This window comes from Lithobates pipiens, unplaced genomic scaffold (assembly GCF_037356315.1).
Source record: "Lithobates pipiens isolate NorthernLeopardFrog02 unplaced genomic scaffold, aLitPip1_a1.2 Scaffold_13, whole genome shotgun sequence".
NCBI classification, from domain to species: Eukaryota; Metazoa; Chordata; class Amphibia; order Anura; family Ranidae; genus Lithobates; species Lithobates pipiens.
The window spans coordinates 40110513-40133191 of NW_027507718.1; the positions used below are offsets into that span (position 1 = coordinate 40110513).

General features: G+C 44.4%; 1 protein-coding gene across 3 annotated transcripts in view; it reads right to left on the bottom strand.

Moving 5' to 3' along the window:
• Positions 1-14014: 14014 nt before the first annotated feature.
• SPATA6L (spermatogenesis associated 6 like) overlaps positions 14015-22679 on the bottom strand; it is a 109061-nt gene continuing 100396 nt past the window's right edge. For 2 of the 3 annotated variants that reach the window (XM_077475031.1, XM_077475029.1), the window contains 3 exons: positions 22201-22291; positions 20319-20414; positions 14015-14468 (listed from right to left, as the gene is read on the bottom strand). In XM_077475031.1, coding sequence (XP_077331157.1) covers positions 20328-20414; positions 22201-22291 — 178 coding nt within the window. In that variant the 3' untranslated portion in view covers positions 14015-14468; positions 20319-20327. The remainder of the gene's footprint in view (positions 14469-20318; positions 20415-22200; positions 22292-22679) is intronic. The other variant, XM_077475030.1, reaches the window with a different exon arrangement.

Here is a 22679-nt window from a genome sequence, read left to right on the forward strand (position 1 = left end):
CATTTAATAGCGAGACACTCCTTTTCGACAATGGCATAGTTTTTTCCGTGCTTGTTCAGTTTCCGGCTCAGGTATATAACCAGGTGTTCCTCACCATCTCTGTTCTGGGATAGTACAGCCCCTAGTCCCACCTCAGAGGCGTCCGTGTATACCACAAACTCCTTTCTGAAGTCCGGGGTCACTAGAATCAGTAGTACACAAAGGGCCTGCTTTAATTTCTGGATTGCCTCCTCAGCTTCAGGATTCCATTTAACCATGACCGACCCTCTACCCTTCGTCAGGTCGGTCAGAGGGGTGGCAATGGTGGCAAAGTTGGGTATAAACCATCTGTAATACCCCGTAATGCCCAGGAAGGCCTGAACTTATTTTTTGTTTACCGGTTGGGGCCATTTTTGAATTGCCTCAACCTTATTGGTCTGAGGCTTGACCAGTCCCCACCCAATAATGTACCCAAGGTATTTGGCCTCCTCCAGGTCTATGGCACACTTTTTTGGGTTGGCCGTGAGACCCGCTTTCCTAAGGGAATCTACCACTGCTTGTACTCGGAGCAGGTGCGATTCCCAATCTGGGCTGTGGATGACCATATCGTCCAAATAAGCAGCTGCATACGGGTGATGTGGTCTCAACGTTTTGTCTATCATTCGCCAGAATGATGTAGGGGCTTCATGCAGACCAAAAGGCACCCGCTTGTACTGCAACGAGCCCTCAGGAGTGGAAAAGGCAGTCTTCTCCTTGGCCGATTCAGTTAGCGGTATTTGCCAATAGCCTTTTGTTAGGTCTAGGGTTGTTATGTAACAAGCCTGTCCCAATCTGTCCACAAGTTCATCGATCCGGGGCATCGGGTATGCATCGAGCTTAGACACACTGTTGAGTTTCCTAAAGTCATTACAAACCTGATAGTGCCATCAGGTTTTGGGACCAGCACTATGGGGCTTGACCACTTACTGTGGGACTCTTCTATCACGTCTAACTCTTACAGGGGTAGCAGGGCTGTGAGTGGCTTCCCATCCACTGAAATAATGTCAGAAACCATGAATCAGACCGACACAGAAGTACAATTAAATCACACTTGTTTATTAATAAAAAATAAAAAGATAATAGAGTAAGCGTAGTCAAAGCATAGCCAGAGTTCAGTAACCAGATCGGCTAATCAGCCAGGCCAGAAGTCAGGGATCCAAGTGCAAGCAGGCAAAGGAGCCAGAAGAGATGTCAGCAAAGCCAGTCTTTAAACAGGTAGGTTTCTTGTGATGTGACCAAGGCAAAGGCAGAGATGGAGTGAGCTGGACAGCTTTAAGTAGGCAGGTCAGACGAGCAGGATCAGGAACAGCTGGGTAACTGTGGGGAGAGATGACAGCTGGCAATTAGCCAACAGCTGAGCGGCCAGCTCAGAGAAGGAAGGGCTGAGTCAGCCCTGACAGTACCCCCTCCTCAATGACCCCTCCCCCTCAGAGGACCACCAGGCTTGAGGAGAAAACACCTATGGAAATCACGGAGGAGGGCAGGGGCATGTACGTCCGAGGGTGAGACCCAAGAGCGTTCCTCCAGACCATACCCCTTCCAATTCACCAGGTACTGTGTGCACCCACGGAACCTACGGGAGTCAACAATGGATTGTACCTCATATTCCTCATGGTTCTCAACCTGTATAGGGTGAGGATGTGGCACAGAGGTGGTAAATCGGTTGCAGACCATCGGTTTCAATAAGGAGACTTGAAACACATTAGAGATGTGCATACTAGGAGGAAGGTTCAACTCGTAAGCCACTGGGTTAATCCTGCGAAGCATACGGAAAGGTCCAATAAACCGAGGTGCGAACTTCAGTGAGGGAACACAAAGTCAGAGGTTTGCGAGATGACAGCCAGACCCTGTCACCAACCTGGTAGGAAGGTGCAGGCAGGTGTCTGCAGTCAGTGTGGAGTCTGTACCTATCATTAGCATTACGCAAAGCCTCCTGGACTTGTACCTAAGTGGAAGGAAGAAATGCTCCTCTAATGCAGGAATACTCTGCGGAACAAACGAATCAGGCAACATGGAAGGTTGGAAAACATAATTTGCCATAAATGGAGACAATCGGGAGGCAGAATTCAAGGCACTGTTTTGAGCAAACTCTGCCCATGGTAATAGGTCTGACCAGTTATGATGGTCAGAAATATAGCAATGTAGGAATTGCTCCAATGATGATTGGCTCACTCTGTGGCTCCATTAGACTGCGGGTGATACGCAGAAGAGAAAGCAAGTTGAATTCCCAACTGTGCACAAAAGGCTCTCCAGAACCGGGAGACAAACTGACTGCCCCTGTCCGAGACAATCACCTTGGGTAGCCCATGTAAGCGAAAGATCTCCCAAGCAAAAGTGCAAGCCAGTTCCTTAGAAGTAGGCAACTTCTTTGAGAACCGGTCAACCACCATAAGGATAACGGTGTTGCCTTGGGAGTTGGGCAACTCCACAATGAAATCCATAGACAGGTGGGTCCAGGGCCTCTCTCCATTGGGTATGGGTTGTAGGAGGCCCACTGGAAGGTGTCGTGGAGTCTTACTCTGAGCACACACGGAACAGGCAGCTACGAAGGCAGTTACATCAGCCCGTAGGCTAGGCCACCAGAATTGTTGGGAAATGGCCCAAATGAGTTGATTCTTCCCAGGATGGCCAGCTGCCTTGGGAGAATGGTAAGTCTGGATCATGGCAGTACAGAGACTCTCTGGGACAAAACACCGGTTACAAGGTTTCTCAGGAGGAGCAGCAAGAATTTTGTCACCCAAAGGAGAAGTAAGACTGGTGCGAACCGTAGCCAGGATATTATCAGGAGGAATCACAGGAACCAGAACCGAGTCCAACTTGGAAGTGGAGGAAAATTGTCATGACAAGGCATCAGCCCTTACATTCTTAGTACTGGGTAAGAATGAGACAATGTAATTAAAACTCAACAAGAAAAGAGCCCATCGTGTCCTTCTGGGAGAGAGGCGCTTAGCCTCAGACAAGAATGTGAGATTCTTATGGTCAGTAAGAATGAGAACGGGCACAGTGGTACCTTCAAGGAGACGTCTCCAGCCTTTCAGGGCTAAAATGATCGCCAACAGCTCTCTGTCACCAATCTCGTAATTGCACTCTGCAGGTGACCGTTTCTTGGAAAAGTAGCCACACGGATGCATAGCGCTCTCAGAGTTAGGACGTTGAGACAGAAGGGCGCCAACTCCAGTCTCTGAAGCATCAACTTCTAGGATAAAAGGCAATGTAGAATAAGGACGTGCCAACACAGGAGCAGAAACAAAGGCAGCCTTGAGACTCTCAAAGGCCTTAATGGACTCCGGAGACCAACTCTGTGGGTTACCGACCTTTCTGGTCATATCAGTCAGGGGCTTGACCAGAGACGAGTTACGAATAAACTTCCGATAATAGTTGGCAAAGCCCAGGAAACGCTGCAGAGGATGTAAACCCACGGGTCAGGGCCACTGTAGGACTGCCGAAAGTTTCTCTGGGTCCATCGAAAAACCAGCAGTGGAAATGACATTTAACCTGTTCACGATGGAACTCGCACTTCTCCATTTTACAATATAGATTGTTCTCTCTTAGTTTCTGAAGCACATGACAGACATCTGTGTGGTGGCTCTCCAGGGACTTGGAAAATATAACAAAGGCCAAAAGGCATTACGAGGTACTCATAATGGACTGTTCTGGTATTAAACGCAGTTTTCCACTCTTCGCCCTCCTTAATCCGCACAAGATTGTATGCCCCTCTCAAATCAAGCTTCCTGAAAACCGTTGTTCCCTTGAGGCAGTCAAATAACTCTGTAATCAATGGAATCAGGTAGGCATTCTTAATCGTGAAACGATTGAGACCCCTATAATCAATCCAAGGTCTCAGTTCATTGCTCTTCACCTTCACAAAGTAGAAACCAGCACCAGCAGGAGACAAGGATTTGCGGATGAAACCTCGAGAAAGTGCGTCTGCAACATGCTCCTCCATGGCCTTATCCTCTAAGACCGACAAAGGGTAAACCCAGGCATTAAGGGGGTATGGCACCAGGTTGAAGGTCAATTGCACAATCATAAGTCCGGTGTGGAGGCAAATTACTTGACCATTGTCAAAGACATCGCTAAAATCGCCGTACTCCTCCGGCAGGGAGGAGAGTGAAGAGGTGCACAGGAACTTGGATACCTTCAGGAAGCATGTCTCACTGCATTGTGGTGACCAGGAGAGAACCTCAGCACGGAGCCAATCAAAAGAGGGGCTGTGCCTCTGTAACCAAGGATAACCAATAGAAAAAAACTATTTAAAACTCACGCTGGAAAAATAAATGCTAAGTGAAAATTAATGATCAATACTTGATAATCAGTGATCAAAAATATTTTGTCCGCAGCTGCTTGCAAAGGTAGTAGACCTTATAAATGAATAACAGAATAAAAAACTGTGCTAGTGGAATAAAAGTGCTTGTGCTTTGATGTGCTAATCAAATAACATAATAATATATCAAATATTTGTGCCTTGACGTACTAATAAGATAACGCCATAACAACAATTAAAATTTAATGTGCTGAACGATATAAGAATGTGCTAAACAATATATAATATATAAAGTGCTAAATGCTTGAAGATATTTTCAGAAATGTTGAAAAAGAAGGATCCTCAGGGTGGTGGTCCCCTCCCGTAACCTCACTCACCAGAGTTGCTGGACCCTCAGCTTTTCAGTCCAGGGGTCAGGTAGAGCTTTAAATCATTTGGCAGAGGTAATATATGGTGGCTTCATCCATACAGTTCTCAGAATGATCCGGATGAAAAATACTGAGATGAAAAAAGAAGAGAGAAAACATCCACGTGAAGTACCGCTAACGTGTATACAAACTGCGCTTGTTATCATGAGTCACTCACGAGACGTTTGCACAACACAGGCATCAGCCTGTTTCTTGCAGTGTGCATTCCACGGCAACCGGAAGCAGCGTCACTGGTTCTCAATACCGGAAATACATTGACGTGTTTCGCCCCTCCTCCAGGGTGTCTTTGATGATGCCCTGGAGGAGGAGCGAAACGCTGACAGCTGGCAATTAGCCGACAGCTGAGCGACCAGCTCAGAACGAAGGGCTGAGCCAGCCCTGACAAATAACACACATTTGTTTTTCAATGCGAGTCTGACATGATGCAGTACATGCGGCCTGTGCAGAGACGTGTCTTTTCATATAAGCATAATCTCGTTGCATAGGTTCATCATTTATAGGACAGTTTTCAGCAATATACCCTAATGTATGGCAATGAAAACACCGTATATGCTCTACCCCCAGTCCACTTAAGGGTCCCACAGACCTTCCTGGCTCCTTTGGCCAGTCTCCAGGTCTAGCAACCACAGTCTCATCAGCTGTAACAGTCTTATCTAACTTCCCCATGCTCTTGAACCCCAGAACAGTCTTACCAAAACGGCTGGGCGATCTTGTACCCCTAAACACACCGAAGTGGGGCGTAGATGGGTTCACCAAATCCTCCGTAGGAAAGTACCTTTCCACTAGGTCCACCAACTGGGTTGCAGTTTTTAGGGTCCCCCTGTCCGACTCACTTCCTCAGAGCAGCAGGGAGCGCACGCAAGTACCGGTCCATTACCACACACTCCACGATCTGAGGGCCTGTCAAGATCTCCGGCTGCAACCACTTCCTGGTGAGGTGGACCAGGTCGAACATTTGAGAACAGGCTGGCTGGTTGCTGGAGTAGGTCCACTGATGCATGCGCTAGGCCCGGACTGCCATAGTGACACCCAAGCGAGCGAGTATCTCTGTCTTCAGAGTCTCAAAGTCCTGGGCCTTATCTGGTTCCAGATCAAAATAGGCCTTTTGTGGTTCTCCTGTCAGAAATGGGACAAACAGACCCAGTACACTGTTCTTTTGGCTATCCTTCACGGACAGCAACTCTCAAAAGTTGCAAGGTATGCCTTGACATCATCAGCAGGTGTCATTTTTCTGTAGATGGTAGGAGGCATGTACCATCTTTGGTTCCATTGGCAAAAGAGGTGCGGACCCCTTTTTCAGTTCCACTAGAGCCTCTGCAAATTGCCGGTTCAACTCCTGCTGGGCGGCCTGTTGTCCTGCAGCGGCCTCTGCGACTTGGCATGCTGGGCCACCTGTTGTGCTGCAGTGGCCTCTGCGACTAGTTTCCCACTGAGCTGCATTGGCCTGTAGCAGGGCCTTTATCATTTCCTCCATCTTCAGAAATTGCCTGCTGAATCCACCATGTGTGGGGAGATTAGCTCATGGAGATCACCTTTTCTTGAAATGAAGGTCAGCGTACAGGCAGTTACTTTAAAATCTGGCGGGTCACCAGTTTTATTTACAGGTGATTTGCAAAGTCATAAAAATAAACAAAACAGTAAAACAAATCCTTGCCGTCCAGCGCTAAACTAAACAGTACAATGCTCTCTATATGGTGTGGGGCTGATCCCCGTCACCCACAAAACATGAGGTAAAGTAAACCTTAGTTTAAGGTAAGGATGAGCTCAGGCGTGTTTGCATACTCCATGTTCAGAGCCCGCCAGGAAGTCGGCCCAGCAATGCGCTAATCACAGGCAGTGAGACATTGCCCCGATGTGCGGCTGCAGAGATTGGGCAATGTCTCACTGCCTGTGATTAGCGCAGCACTGCGTCGACTTCCTGGCGGGGCACATAGAGGGCTCTGCACGTTTGGGGAACCAGCTCTCTTCCTGGTCATTTACAGTCCACCTGAGAATGGACTCAAGTGGACCAGAAGACCCGGACCAAAACCAAGCTTGCCACAGAGGCTGGAAAAATCCGGGCCGGATTCCGGTTCAGTCTCGGACAATAGAACAAATGCGAGGCAAAATATACAGATTGTCGATGACCTCACCTTGCATACCATCGCAACATATTTTGTGCAAGACAACTACTCTTTAGTTATTTGATATCTCACACTTGCATTACCTCCAAAACAAAGCAAAGCTAACGCTGAATAAAAGTCCATCAAAAGCTTCAGATGCTGCAAGTGAGCGTTGTCATCGATTTCTTTGGAGGCTTTGGAGATGATTTGAAGCACCAAGAAAGTGACATGGGATATCATTTTTGAAGCAAGGCGAAGCAAAGCAAACACAGCATGTGAACATGACTGTAAGGCCGCGTACACACGGGCGGACTGTTCGCCCAACTTTGTCCGCTGAACAGTGTTTGGGCGGACAGTCCGCTCGTGTGTGGGCTTTCAGCGGACAGTTTCAGCGGACAGTTTGACGGACAAGGTTTTTCAGAATTTCCGAAAAACTGTCCGCTGAAACCTTGTTTCAGCGAACAGTCCGCTCGTGTGTAGGCTTGTTCGTCAAACAAAGTTGCGCGCATGCTCAGAAAGGATTTTCACGCCGAAAGTTATAATGCAGTGTATAGGACGTCATATTTTTCGTCCCGTCGTACATGCCGTTCACGTCATCGCGCACGGTTTCAGCAAACTGTTCGTCCGTCGTGTGTGGCCATGTCCGTCCATGCTAAGTTTGAGCGGACTGTTTGCCGAAACTGTTTGACGGACAAAGTTGGGCGAACAGTCCCCGCGTGTGTACGCGGCCTTAGGTAACCATTTTATTTAGTGGCAGGTGCATTGATTGGCATTCAGAGTGCTTTAAAAAAACATGTCCAATGCCACATTTTGAAGCAAGTGTAAATGAGCCCCAAAAGTAACAGTTTCCTTTGCTTATGCAGGGAAATCGAAAGGAACATTAAACTTCTCCCTTCCTCAACAGCATATACTCACCTTTTCCCACTCCCTTGGGATCGGGGAAAGAAAATGGACTCATTGAAGCTTACACAGTGCTACAGACTGCTTTCCTGCTCCCATTTGACAGTGCTGGGCCAATTATGAGGCACCAACATGTGAGATAGGTAGTGGCTTATTGATTTACCCAGTATCAGGGTATAAAGAAAAACTGATTATATGCTGCTGTGGAGGTAAGAAATTTAGTGAGCATTATACTTTGCCCTGCATGAACACAGAAAGGAGTCCTTTTAAGGATTAGGCTTTGGAGAAAGTTCAGGCTATGATTTACATCTAGGAGTTGGATTAATGGGTGCATTTGGGTTATGGGCTACGTTTGGGGAACCAGTTGAGATTAAACCACTTCTGGACCGCCCCACGCAGATATACTGTGGTAGGTTGGCCCTCCTACACAAAATCATGTACCTGTACGTGATTTCGTGCATGGGGTATGGGGCATGCGCATTTGCCCCCGGCGACCTGCTGTTAATGGACACAGCAGGAGCCAATCAGTGTGTCTGATGTTAACCCCTTCCCTGCCAGTGTCATTTGTACAGTGACAGTGCATTTTTTATCACTGTATTGGTGTCACTGGTCCCCAAAAAGTGTCACTAAGGTCAGATTCTTCCACCGCAATGTCGCAGTCCTGCTAAAAATCACTGATCCCCGCCATTACTAGTAAAAACTATAATAAAAAAAAATTCTATAAATATATCCCATAGTTTGTAGACGCTAGAACTTTGAGCAAACCAATCAATATATGCTTATTGAGATTTTTTCTCATCAAATACATGTAGCAGAATAAATATTGGCCTAAATTGATAAAGAAATTTGATTTTTTAATTTTTTTTTATTGGGTATGTTTTATAGCAGAAAGTAAAAAATATTGTTTTTTTTCATAATTGTCGGCCTTTTTTTGTTTATAACGCAAAAAATAAAAACTGCAGAAGTGATCAAAAACCGCCAAAAGAAAGCTCTGATTGTGGGAACAAATTATACAAATTTATTTTGGGTACAGCTGTGCATGACCGTGCAATTGTTAGTTAAAATAATGCAATGCCTTATCACGGAAAATGGCCTGGTCATGAAGAGGGGTAAAGCTTCCAGGGCTAAAGTGGTTAAGTCCTGGCAACATTCAGCTTGTGTGTATGGCAGCCAGTCAAACAGAAACCAGCCGTTTGGCAGGCTTCTGTCAGACAAACATGCTGTAATTCTAGCAGCCGACAGCTCCCGGTCAGCGCTCTCAGACAATGGCTGAGAGCGCTGATCAGAGTGTTCTAGTGGGGGGGGGGGGGGGCATCCCCCTGTCAGAACAAAACAGCTCAGCGGGGGTGATCACTTTACTAACCTTAGATTGTTAGTATAGTGACTCCAACCGGAGCTAACAGTTCATTTTCATTCAACCTCCTGGGTTGAACAGAAAAAAACTCATAGTGTGTACCAGGCTTTAGAGTTGTGCCTCATACACATGATCGGACTCTCCGACAACAAAACTGTGGAATTTTGTTTGAAGGGTGTTGGCCCCAACTTGTCTTGCATACATACGGTCACACAAATGTTGGCCAACAATTACGAACGTAGTGACGTACAAGACTTACGGCGAGCCAATGTGATATCTCCATTGCAAACGCTAGTTTTACAAGACCGAGTGCTTCCGGCTCTCCTTGATTCCGAGCAAGCGTGTGTGTACTTTGGACTTTTGTACACACGATTAGAAAGTCCGACAACACACATTTGTTGGCGGAAAAATTGAGAACATGTTAGCCAACATTTGTTGGCGTAATGTCCGACAACAATTGTTGGATGGAGCATACACACGGCTGGATTTTCCACCAACAGCCTGGCATCCAACATTTCCTGATCATGTGTACGAGGCTTTAGATTAAGGCCTATTTCACATGGACTGTCCGTCCAGGTCTGCCTGTCAGTTTTTTAGGCGGACCTGAACGGAAACTCCATAGACCTCTATGGAGCGACGGATGTCAGTAGTGACATGTCCACTGACATCTGACCTGCTCCGATCTGAAAAAGTGTGACGGAGGAAAAACATACTTTTCCATCCCTCTGAGGATCGGATTGGGTGACCATGGACTCTACGATCCGTTCTCATCCGATCCCCCATAGAGAGCGGCGCTCTGACAGGTCTGTCTCTGCACAGTGTGACAGACCTGTCATCTTCCTGCTCAGCGGGGAGCGACAGAGGATCCCCCCCGAGCAGAGTGGGCTCCATACACGGACACGTCAGTGTGAAGGAGCCTTAAGGGATTTTGATTAACCACTTGCCGACCGCCGCACGACGATGTACGTTGACAGAATGGCACGGGCAGGCATATGGGCGTACCTGTACGTCCCTGCCTTCCCGCGGGTGGGGGGCCCGATCGGTGCCTGCGGCGGTCGGTATTCGTTCGGGAGCGATCCGGGATGAGGGGGCGGCCATTCATTCATGGCCACCCTCTCCCGATCGCTCCCGACGAATGGAAATCCTTTGTGACATCACTTCCTCTCCTGTAATGTAAACACAGGAGAGGAAGTGATGTAATCTCTCCTCCGTGTCGGTATTTTTCGTTTCGGCACCGAGGAGAGAGGATCGGTGAGTTGCACCAACACAACACTTCACAGTAGAACATGCCAGGCACACTCACACCCCCCCTTTACCCCCCGATCACCCCCCCAATTACCCCTGCCCCCCCCAGTCACAGTGACACCAATGCATTTTTTTTTTTTTTGCATTGGTGTCATTTGTGACTGTAATAACTGTTAGGGCAGTTAGGGTTAGCCCCTTTTAGTTCTAATGTACCCCCCTAACCCCCCAATAAAGGTTTAACCCCGTGATCACCCCCCGTCGCCAGTGTCACTAAGGCTGGGTTCACATTGCAGCAGTTTATGAGAACGGATGTGATTCGCACCGCACTGCAGTGCAAATCACATCCGATCTCGGCGATTCGAGTTCAGCCATTCGCCGCACCCGCCGCACCTTCGCACGGGACCCTTTTTTTGGTCCGCAGCAGAATCGGATCGCATGGGTGTTCACACCATGCGATCCGAGTTTGCAGATCGCACTGCGATATGCGAACTGATCTGGGGGTGTCATTAACATTTCACTGACACTCCCAGCAGTTCGCATAGGGCAGTGTGAACTGCCGCCGGGAGGCATGCGATGCGGGAACCCGCCGCGGATTCGTGGCGTTCCCGCATCGCTCCAGTGTGAACCCAGCCTAATAAGCGATCGTTTTTCTGATCGCTGTATTAGTGTCACAGGTGACGCTAGTTAGGCAGGTAGGTATTTAGGTTCGCCGCAGCTTTTTATAGCGCCAGGGACCCCCATATACTACCGCATAAAGCCCCCCTGATTGCCCCCTAGTTAACCCTTTCACCAGTGATCACCATATAACTGTTACAGGTGACGCTGGTTGGTTAGTTATTTTTTTATAGTTTCAGGGCACCCGCCATTTATTACCTAATAAAGGTTTAACCCCCTGATCACCCGGCGGGTGTCATTTGTGACTGTAATAACTGTTAGGGCAGTTAGGGTTAGCCCCCTTTAGTTCTAAGGTACCCCCCTAACCCCCCCAATAAAGGTTTAACCCCGTGATCACCCCCCGTCGCCAGTGTCACTAAGGCTGGGTTCACATTGCAGCGGTTTATGAGAACGGATGTGATTCGCACCGCACTGCAGTGCAAATCACATCCGATCTCTGTGCAATTCGAGTTCAGCCATACAGATAGTATGGCTGAATTCGCGTTGCACCCGCCGCACCCGCCGCAAACTCGCACGGGACCCTTTTTTTGGTCTGCAGCAGAATCGGATCGCATGGGTGTTCACACCATGCGATCTGAGTTTGCAGATCGCACTGCGATATGCGAACTGATCTGGGGGTGTCATTAACATTTCACTGACACTCCCAGCAGTTCGCATAGGGCAGTGTGAACTGCCGCCAGGAGGCATGCGATGCGGGAACCCGCCGCGGATTTGTGGCGTTCCCGCATCGCTCCAGTGTGAACCCAGCCTAATAAGCGATCGTTTTTCTGATCGCTGTATTAGTGTCACAGGTGACGCTAGTTAGGCAGGTAGGTATTTAGGTTCGCCGCAGCTTTTTATAGCGCCAGGGACCCCCATATACTACCACATAAAGCCCCCTGATTGCCCCCTAGTTAACCCTTTCACCAGTGATCACCATATAACTGTTACAGGTGACGCTGGTTGGTTAGTTATTTTTTTATAGTTTCAGGGCCCCCTGCCATTTATTACCTAGTCTCACTAGTGTACCCCTAAATTTAGGGGTGTCTACTTTCCAAAATGGGGTCATTTGGGGGGGGTTTGTGCCATCTTGGTATTTTATGGCCTTCAAAACTGTAACGCCCTTAGAAAGCCTGAAGGCGGTGCTTGGTTTTCGGGGCCCCGTACGCGGCTAGGCTCCCAAAAAGTCCCACATATGTGGTATCCCCGTACTCAGGAGAAGCAGCAGAATTTATTTTGGGGTGTCATTTAACATATGCCCATGGCATGCGTGAGCAATATATCATTTAGTGACAACTTTGTGAAAAAAAAAAAAAAAAAGTTTGTAATTTTCCCGCAACTTGTGGCAAAATATAAAATATTCCATGGACTCAACATGCCTCTCAGCAAATAGCTTGGGGTGTCTACTTTCTAAAATGGGGTCATTTGTGGGGATTTTGTGCCATCTTGGCATTTTATGGCCTTCAAAACTGTAATAGGTAGTGAGAAGTGAAATCAAAAATGTACGCCCTTAGAAAGCCTGAAGGCGGTGCTTGGTTTTCGGGGCCCTGTACGCGGCTAGGCTCCCAAAAAGTCCCACATATGTGGTATCCCCATACTCAGGAGAAGCAGCAGAATTTATTTTGGGGTGTCATTTCACATATGCCCATAGCATATGCCCATAGCATGTGTGAGCAATATATCATTTAGTGACAACTTTGTGCATTATTCAATCGCTTGAGGCAAAAAAATAAAATATTCAATGGACTCAACATGCCACTTATCAATTTCCTTAGGGGGTCTACTTTCCAAAATGGGGTCATTTGGGGGGGTTTTGTACTGCCCTGCCATTTTAGCACCTCAAGAAATGAGATAGGCAGTCGTAAACTAAAAGCTGCGTAAATTCCAGAAAACGTACCTTAGTTTGTAGATGTGACAACTTTTGCGCAAACCAATAAATATACAGTTATTGACTTTTTTTTTACCAAAGACATGTGGTTGAATACATTTTGGCCTAAATGTATGACTAAAATTGAGTTTATTGGATTTTTCTAATAACAAAAAGTAGAAAATATCATTTTTTTTTAAAATTTGCGGTCTTTTTACGTTTATATCGCAAAAAATAAAAATCGCAGAGTCAGTCAAATACCTTTAAAAGAAAGCTCTATTTGTGGGAAGAAAAGGACGCAAATTTCGTTTGGGTACAACATTGCATGACCGCGCAATTACCAGTTAAAGCAGCGCAGTGCCAAAGTGTAAAAAGACCTCTGGTCATTTACCAGCAAAATGGTCCGGTCTGAAAGTGGTTAAGGTGAAAGGTTTAAAGTAGTTGTAGGAATTTTTTTAAGGGCTAGGGTCAGTAAGGTCCGGTTCACACTGAGGCAGCACGAATTGCAGCGCAACTGCCTCAAGCGACCTGGACACGACCGCTGCAGCGACTTGCAAAACGACTTCTGTATAGAAGTCAATGCAAGTCGCACCCAAAGTCGTACAGGAACCTTTTTCTGAGTCGGAGCGACTTGTGTCGCTCCGAATTAGAACGGTTCCATTGTACAGAATGAGACGCTACTTGTCAGGCGGGTAAGTCGCATGACAAGTCGTCCCAGTGTGAACCGACCCTAAGTGTTGGATGTGGAAAAATATATAATATTTTGGGGATAATTGTATAACACATGCAACAAAATCCATGCATCCCATGCATGCATCACTAAAACTGACAAATGTCAAGGTTTCTCTTTCAACCAAAAAACAAGCAGTTATTATCTGAAAAATAAAATTTAAATGATTTTCCCCACAATGGGGCGCTGATGAGTGACCAATACTGGTACCATGAAAACTTTCTAATACCCTTTCAATCTTGCCATTCTTGCATTTCTTTTGGAAATGAACATAATACATATTAAACCATATCTAAGGATAATATAAATCAATGATATTTGTCATCACATAAAATCACACAGAACTACATAGTGACTTTTTACATTATCATATTTCATGTTATAGTTTGAGTCATTACTTACAAAGCACTAATTCCAACGAAATTCAAGAAAAACCAACAAGGATTAGCAGATATTTTCCAAGCTGTCACATTTATTTTAGTGGGATGCCTTTCACACATGGTTATCTCTGAAAAATGTTTCCAGGTAAAACACACTGGTAAACAATTGCACTGAACATGTTCAGGCAACAATCTCTCATATATGGAGACCTTAGCATAATATAAATATTACTTCTATTCGCTTTCATTCATCTGCATAATCTTTCAGCCTTAAGTAAACATAAAAACTGATATAATTTACATATTTTATTGTCATAAAAAAATATTTGCAATACATAGCAGATTTAAAAAAAAAGCACAATACAAAAAATACAAAAAAGTCACACAGAAGAATAAATACATTTTTCATTCACAATCATATGGCGTTGTAGATTACATACAGTAGTCTCCACATATCCAGCGCCCTGAGTTCCAAATGTCTTAAGATTGTTGACACTTGAAGGCATATCAGCAGTTTTATTTAGCCCTTTAAAAAAAAAAAAAAAAGTTAATCAATGTTTGCAAATCTATCACAAGCAAATTTCAAGCATAAACAATGTGAATGACCTGAGGGTTACAGGTCAGGTCAGTCATTTATAGAATACGCACAGGAGCTTAGCAACAAATAAACACTTTTTGCAATGAATGTTATGGTTATCTCAAAATAATCAGGATGTCAGGTACAGGCAGGAAGTTCCATGTGGTATGAAGTAGAAAAGACATCGCTGGAAGTAGCAGCAGAGGCGCTTCATTTGTGTTCTGCCCTACTTATTTTAGAAAATCCTGAGCCCTGGATTGCGCCATCCATCCATCCAAGCAGTGGCGGCTGGTACTCGGTGGGGGGTGCAAACAAACTGAAAAATTCTGGAAAAATACTGGAAAAAAAACATCAGTTGCAGCCTTAGTGTGCCATCAATTGCAGCCATCGTGCCCATAAAATGCAGCCACTGTGCCATCAATTGCAGCGACTAGTACCCATCAAATACAGCCATTGTGCCTTATAAAATGAAGCCACTGTGCCCACCAAATGAAACCACTGTGCTATCAAATGCAACCACTGTGCCCATCAAATGCAGCCACTGTGCCCATCAAATGCAGCCACTGTACCCCATAAAACAAAGCCACTGTGCCCATCAAATGCAGCCACTGTGACCATCAAATGCAGCCACTGTACCCTGTAAAACGAGGCCACTGTGCCCATCAATTGCAGCCACTGTGCCGATCAAATGCAGCCACTGTGTCTATCAAATGCAGCCACTGTACCCCATAAAATGCAGCCACTGTGCCCATCAATTGCAGCCACTGCGCCCATCAATTGCAGCCACTGACCTCCCTCCTTTCTCGATCTGACAGCTACGGCAGATGGGGCTCAGAAACCCCTGCTGACATCAGCCAGGGAGAGGAGAGAAGAGGAGGAGAGAGGCAGCCAGTCATGTGAGTGCCACTATGAAATGCGGTACACAGTGGCATTTTTTTTTTTAAACTAAGGACATTATTTAATATAGCAGAGGAATGTCATTGCAGTTTGATAGCAGCAAGAGGGGAGCAGATAGGCACTCACACAGCTGACAGGCAGGGAGGGAGGGGGTGAGAGGAATTTGAGAGGGCATCTGCAGGTTAAACTAGGAAGATTTTTGGCAAGCAGCTGTGAGAGATATCTAATTGGATCGGGAACAGGGGAGTAGAAGACTGGGAGAGCGACTGAATGCAGAGGTACCTTTTAAAAAGTTTGTCTATTTGACTAATTTACAAGGTATGCAATGCACTCTACAGCAAAGCACAATGTGCAAATTGTGTTTTGCCTGAGCAGCTTGTCAGGAGTAATTCAGTTGTTCAGATTGCAGTGACCATTAAAAGTTGTATGAGCAATACTAGCTAATTCTAGTCTATCAAAAAAGTCACTTACAGGTGAAGTACCAGAGTCATAAGTAAATTTTGCACAAGTATACTGTGTATACAAATATACTGTGTAATATAAACAATCCTACCAAGCTTGAAATATGTCTACAGCTAAGGTCCCTTTCACATGGATGAAAAACGGACATACATGTATCCCTATGGGATAGCGGATGTCAGCGGATGAGCATCCGCTGACATCCGACGACATCAGTCTCCGCTATGCTCCGTTTCTGATGACGGAGGAAATCACAATTTTTCCATCCGTCTGCGGATCAGATCGGATGAAAATGGACAGACGATCGTTTTTCATCTGATCCCCCCATAGAGGAAAGCAGAGATCTGACTGGTCCATTTCTGTACAGCATACAGAGATGGACTAGTCATCTACTGGCTCAGCGGGGATCAAAAGAGCGATCCCTGCTGAGCAAGCGGATGTCCAAAAATGTATCCTCCCAGGATCCTCACATGTGAAAGGGGCCTAAAACTTTGTTAATACCCCTATCTGTTTTTTTAATTTGTTTTTCTTTTTTTACTCTCTGTGACCTATAAAGGAGATTGCCTATTACCTGTTGTAAGAGAGTCATACCAAGAAATTAAAAGCAGGAAATCTCTCCAAAGTGAGGGGAAATCCAATGTTAGTTGTCACTGGCACAGGTGTCTAAATTGGAAGATCTACTATTTCTGTTCTGATAGCACCAAAAGGTTTGGCTTTCCTTATACTTTCTGTCACTAGTATAACAGCAATTTTGAATCTCCCCAGCAGGCCGCAGAAAGCAATAAATATCTGTCAGGTGTTCCTTTCCTTCCCTACAACAAACAAAACTAAAGTAAAAAGGTTTGGGTTTAGGTATTTTTTTAATGATGCCCTAACTGTGCTGTTTTATCTTGGTGTCAGGTAGCGAACACTTAATTCTGACAAGGCTTAAACACGTAGAACGCACCTTTTATTTCACCTTGACACCGTTTGAATAGGCAGAATAGAGCGTGTTTGCTGTCTGACCCCAGTTGCCTATTATATCTATGAGAAAAGTTAGGGTATCACAAAGATAACTCTTCATTTGTATCTATCTATCACTTTGTCCAAAATGGATCATATTTTATCTGCACATATATCCCCCGATTCTGAATTTATAATACATAGTTGAATTGGCTGTGTTTAAACCTACAAAATGGCTGTATCTGAGAAGGTGGCAGGTGCTCTTCAACCACTTGGGGACCTTTGGCATATACGATATGCCTAAGGCCAGTTTCACACTACAATGGTGCTTTTTGGGTGCTAGCGGGGAATTTTTATTCTCTGCTAGTGGCCGAAAAAGGGGTTAAAAGTGCCGTGTTGCCTGTAAAGCAAACCCCCCCCCCCCCCCCAAAGATGCTGCTTGCAGCACTTTTCCTAAAAGCAATCCAAAGCAGCACACTTCATCTGTAAAACATGGTGGAGGCAGTGTGATAGCATGGGCATGCATGGCTTCCAGTGGCACTGGGTCATTGGTGTTTATTAATGATGTGACAGAAGACAGAAGTAGCTGGATAATTTCCAGTGTTTAGAGATATACTATCAGCCCATATTCAGCGAAATGCAACAAAATTATTTGGACGGCAATTCACAGTACTGATGGACAATGGTCCAAAACAAATTGCAAAAGCAACCCAGGAGAGCTTTTAAAGGAAAAGAAGTGGAATATTTTGCAATGGCCGAGTCAATCACCTGATCTCAACCTGGTTCAGCATATATTTACCTTGCTGAAGGCAAAACTAAAAGCAGAAAGACCCTATGATACTAGCTTGCCGCCGTTGAAAGTGCCCTTAAAAAAGGTTTCCCAGTTCCGTTATTTGGGGGTTGAGGTGCAGCTGCCATTGAGTAATTATACTAAGAACAATATATCACCCCTAGTGCTGAGATTGAAAATCTACAGACGTGGCGTACACTTCCCCTCAACCTTCTGGGTAAAATAAATATATATAAGATGATATACATCCCTAGATTTTTATACTTGTGGCACACACCGATCTATATCCCCAAAAAAGTATTTCAGGGAATTAATAAGATACTAATGTCCTTTCTGTGGGGAGCCAAACCAGCCAGAGTGTCATTGGACATGTTGCACCTACCGATTCGATCGGGAGGTCTGGCACTGCCAGATTTACAGTGTTATTATCTGGCCTCCCAATTAACACATGTGCACTGGTGGGGCTTCCCAACATTGGATATTGCCTCAGTGGCTACTCAGGCGGCCCAGGTCCACTCCTATGAAGCATTAATTAACGTATTGTACAGAAATGGCCCTTATCCTGCACACGGAGCTGATATACTGAAGCTATCCCATAAAATATTCCACATGTGTAATGTTAAAATAAAGGGAACTGGCCTCTCTGAGTCGCCCAACGCCCCCTTTGGCATAACCTCCAGCTGGTGGAAATCTTTAAAATGCCGGATGGGGAATGTTGGGCAACGTATGGGATTAAGTATGCACACCAACTTTTCCAAGAGGGAATATTCAAATAATTTACAGATTTGAAAATAGAATACAAGCTACCTAATACATTCTTCTATAGGTACTGTATCTGCAGCAGAGGCATACTGTACACGCACAATATGGTAGACAGGAGGTGATACTAACCCCATCAAATTAGAACAGCTAATAGCGGATGAGGACCACAACAAGCTCATATCTCTGTATTACTTTACTTTACTGACATCTTCTTCTGCCAGGATGGGCAGGGTGTCCGCACAATGGAAGTCGGACATCTCGTCCATCGCAGAGGAATCCTGGGATGAGGTCTTGGAGACAGCACTACCCTCACTGATCTAGGCCAGAGACAAGCTATTACAATTTCACTATCTCAATAGAATTTACTACACCCCACAGCGGCTCCACAAAATGGGAAGAATGGATTCACCTGAATGTTATAGATGTAAAGGGGCGGTGGGAGACTTCTTCCACATGGTCTGGCAATGCCCAGAAATAGCTAAATTTTGGAGAGCAATCCTCGTATATCTAGAAGATGCTTTAGCCCTACCCAATATCTATTCTCCTGCCAGGTGCCTATTGGGTGTTTTGGAGGAGGAAAGTATATCCACATCTCAGAAGACTCTACTTAGAATACTTTTCTGTTACGCTAAAACAGCAATTGCTCTCAGATGGAAGGAAGCAACCCCACCATCTCTACAAAATTGGATAGGATTAGTAAATAGCTCACTACCAATGACAAACTCACGTATACGGCCAGAGGGAGTACTAAAAAATTTGACAAAGTATGGGCAGATTGGTTGAAATATGCCCCGTGTGATGGAATATCTGATTAGGAAGGGGGGGGGGGCAGAGACATAGATAATAATTACTAAAGTGGGAATAGGTAATGATCATGATCCTGAACATGAAAGATGTACTACTGTATTCCAAATATGTAGATATTGGGGAGGAATTTGAATGGAACATACGTATACCCACATAGAGCAATATGTTAAAAATACTTTTATTATTTAGGCATTGCGAGTAAGAAGCGATCCTGTATTTATACAATTAACAATATAACAATGTAAAGTCGAGAACATGTTAGGTACAGATGTACAATGTTATTTTTGATTGTTATTTTTCTAAAAACGAATTTAAAAAAATTTAACCTTTAAAAAAATAAAAGCAGAAAGACCCACAAACAAAGAACAACTGAAGACAGCTGAAGTTAGGGCCTGGCATCAGAAAGGGGGAAACCCTGGTAATGTCCATGGGTTCCAGACTTCAGGCAATCATTGCCAATAAATGATTCTCAACAAAAATATAATTTGAGCCCTTGTAAATGGGAGGACTGTGCATAAAAATGGTTGCAGTTCCTAAAATTTGTACTTGATATTTTTGTTCAACTGTAATGGACTTAACAATTTTGTTCTGGGCATTTTCACTTTATTTACGATTTTGGATTTCAGTAATACAACCTTCAAGACTTCATAGACATTTGCACATTCATATAGCTGGGGACTGATTTGGGGTTATTTCACATGTGACGGTTTACAAGGAGTATTTTATTATATTGTGTTTGTGTGCACTAAAATTCACTTGAGTGTATTTTTACTGAAATTATAGGTTTAATAAACAGTGGTGTGAATATAGTGTGATACAACAAATTGCAACTGTGTCACAATTTTGTTCAACAAGGTCTCTGCCTTCAGTATATATATATATATATATATATATATATATATATATATATAAATATATATATATACATGTTTTGGTGGTTTAGGCTTAAAATGTGCATTTTAGCAGCAGTAAAAAAAGGGGGACAAAAATGGCAGCAAAAGAGTTAATTAACAAGATGTTCTGAATATTCTTAAACATGTGAGGCCCAAAAATTAAAATATATTTTTTCCATAATTTTACAAACAAATCAACAGATAGAAATTGCAAGGTTTTTTTAAGTGAAAAACCACACATATGTTTACCTTACTTTACTAGAATATGTTTCCATCGAAACTACTATTCAGTATCTTCCTTGATGTCCTTTCAAGGATACGATCCGCTTCACTATTTGTAATATCCTAAAAACATTTAACATAACTTTTTAGTATTAAGTTATTATATAATTTATTATATTTGTGCATGTGAATGCATACAGAACATTATATATAAGACATTTTCTTAAAGTGATTGTAAAGTCTCTTTTTTTTTTAATTAAAAATAAAAAAAACATGTTTTACTTACCTGCTCTGTGCAGTGGATTTGCACAAAGCAGCCCAGATCCTCCTTTTCTCTGGTCCCTCTTCAGCTCTCCTGGCCCCTCCCACCAGTTGGCAGCTTGCTATGGGGGCATCCAAGCCGAGTGACAGCTCCCTCTGTCCATTCAGACATGGAGCTGCGGCCTGGTCCCGCCCCATTACTATTATTATTGGATGACTGACTTTGACAGCAGCGGAAGTAAATGGCACTGTGCTGCTGTTTCAGCTAATGAGGAGGGGAGTCCCAGACGGCCGAGACAATCCCACAACATTGCTGGAGCTAGAGGGACCTCAGGAAAGTATTAGGGGGGCTAAGGTTGGCTGCTGCACACAGAAGGCTTTTTATCTTAATGCATAGAAACCTTCTGACTTTACAAGTACTTTAACGATGGTTTTCTAACTGAGACCCATACTGTTTTATGGGATAACCATTTACATTGCTGAAAACATTCGGCACACAGTCAGATGCTCCTTTTCATGCTTCTAGTGCAGGCTAGAGAATGGGTGAGATATTTTTATTGGATGCTAATGTAACCAATATCTTACACTCAATCGATTACAGTTACATTATCAAGATATAAGTAGATGAAACCTTAGATTAAGTAACCATTAAACATGTCTTAAAGCGATATTAAAGCCTTGTTTTGTTTTTTATTAAAAAAAATGTCATACTTACCTGCTCTGTGCAATGGTTTTGCACAGAGTAGCCCGGATCCTCCTCTTCTCGAGTCCCTCACCAACGCTCCTGACCCCTCACTCCTGCCGGGTGCCTCCACAGCAAGCAGCTTGCTGTGGGGGCACCCAGGCAGGTGTGCTCCCAACCCGCGGCTCTGTGCGTCCATTTACACACAGAGTCATGGCTCGACCCCACCCCCTTTATCTCCTAATTGGATCACTGGCTGTGATTAACAGTACCAGGAGCCAATGGCTCCCACTGTTGCCAAAGGCCAATCAAGAGTGCAAGTCCCCTGAGAGGCAAGGCTGGATTGAGAGGGTGCTCAGGTAAGTATTAGGGAGGTCTGCTGCACACAGAAGGTTTTTTTAACTTAATGCATGAAAGTAAAAACATTGTGCCTTTGCACTTACTTTAAAGTTTATGTAAAGCCAAAACCTTCTTTTAGTTTTGGTTAGAGTAGGGAATTAATACGACCCCCGTCAGGTTTTTTTCTGTCTGTCCTGTAGGGAAAATTTCACTTTATTTTTAGTGCCAGGAACACAGCAGGAAGTAAGAGAAGATTTCTCCAAAGCAAAGTGTTTATTTTAGTTAATTGGAACTTTTTCTATTACCCTCTGTGACAACTCAAAAATGTTAATTTCCCATTGCTTTCTGTATAGGAGATAATGGTTAACAAGACAAATACAGTCCCCATCCAACCTAACAGAGCTTTTTGCCAAGTAGGAGCAAAAATTGCAGGACCCAGATATGAACAGCTAGTAGTGACTTACTTAAATGGCTCATAACTGTAACTGCAGCCAAAGGTGGTTTTTCTAAGTGACCCATTTTGTAGTGTTACAACCGCAAAATAAAGTGAACCCACCTAAATTTGAAGTTGTAACACTGCAAATTATGTAAAAGACCACAATTAATTCAGTGTTTTGTTTTACTTACTATAGATAGCAGTTGCCTGGCGCTGTGAGTGGATAGCAGATTACGCACTCGGTTATGTATAGACTCCCAGGTGTTATTGTCAGATCGGCATCTGAAATAAAAAACATTAAAAAAAGATGACACATCAGAAATAACATCACATAAGAAATAACAGGTGAAATTAAACAATGAGGGCTGGTTCAAACCAGATGCAGTGGGATTTCTTTGGGCAGCTCTTCCAGCGCAGTCCCATCATATGGACATGGAAAAATGCCTTGTCTCCTATGTGCCCGGTTCACTACTTTGCAGTGGTGCGTGAGCCCAATGCACTGAAAAAATTACTGCGTGTTGTACTATTTTTCAGCGCAGTGCAGTGTGAAGCAATCCACTGCTTCGCACTGCACAGCTGGCAATTGAACTTTATGAGATGTCTGTGTGACATCTCAATAAAGATTGTTTAAAAAAACAAAACAGGAAACTGATCTGCTGAGATCACCACG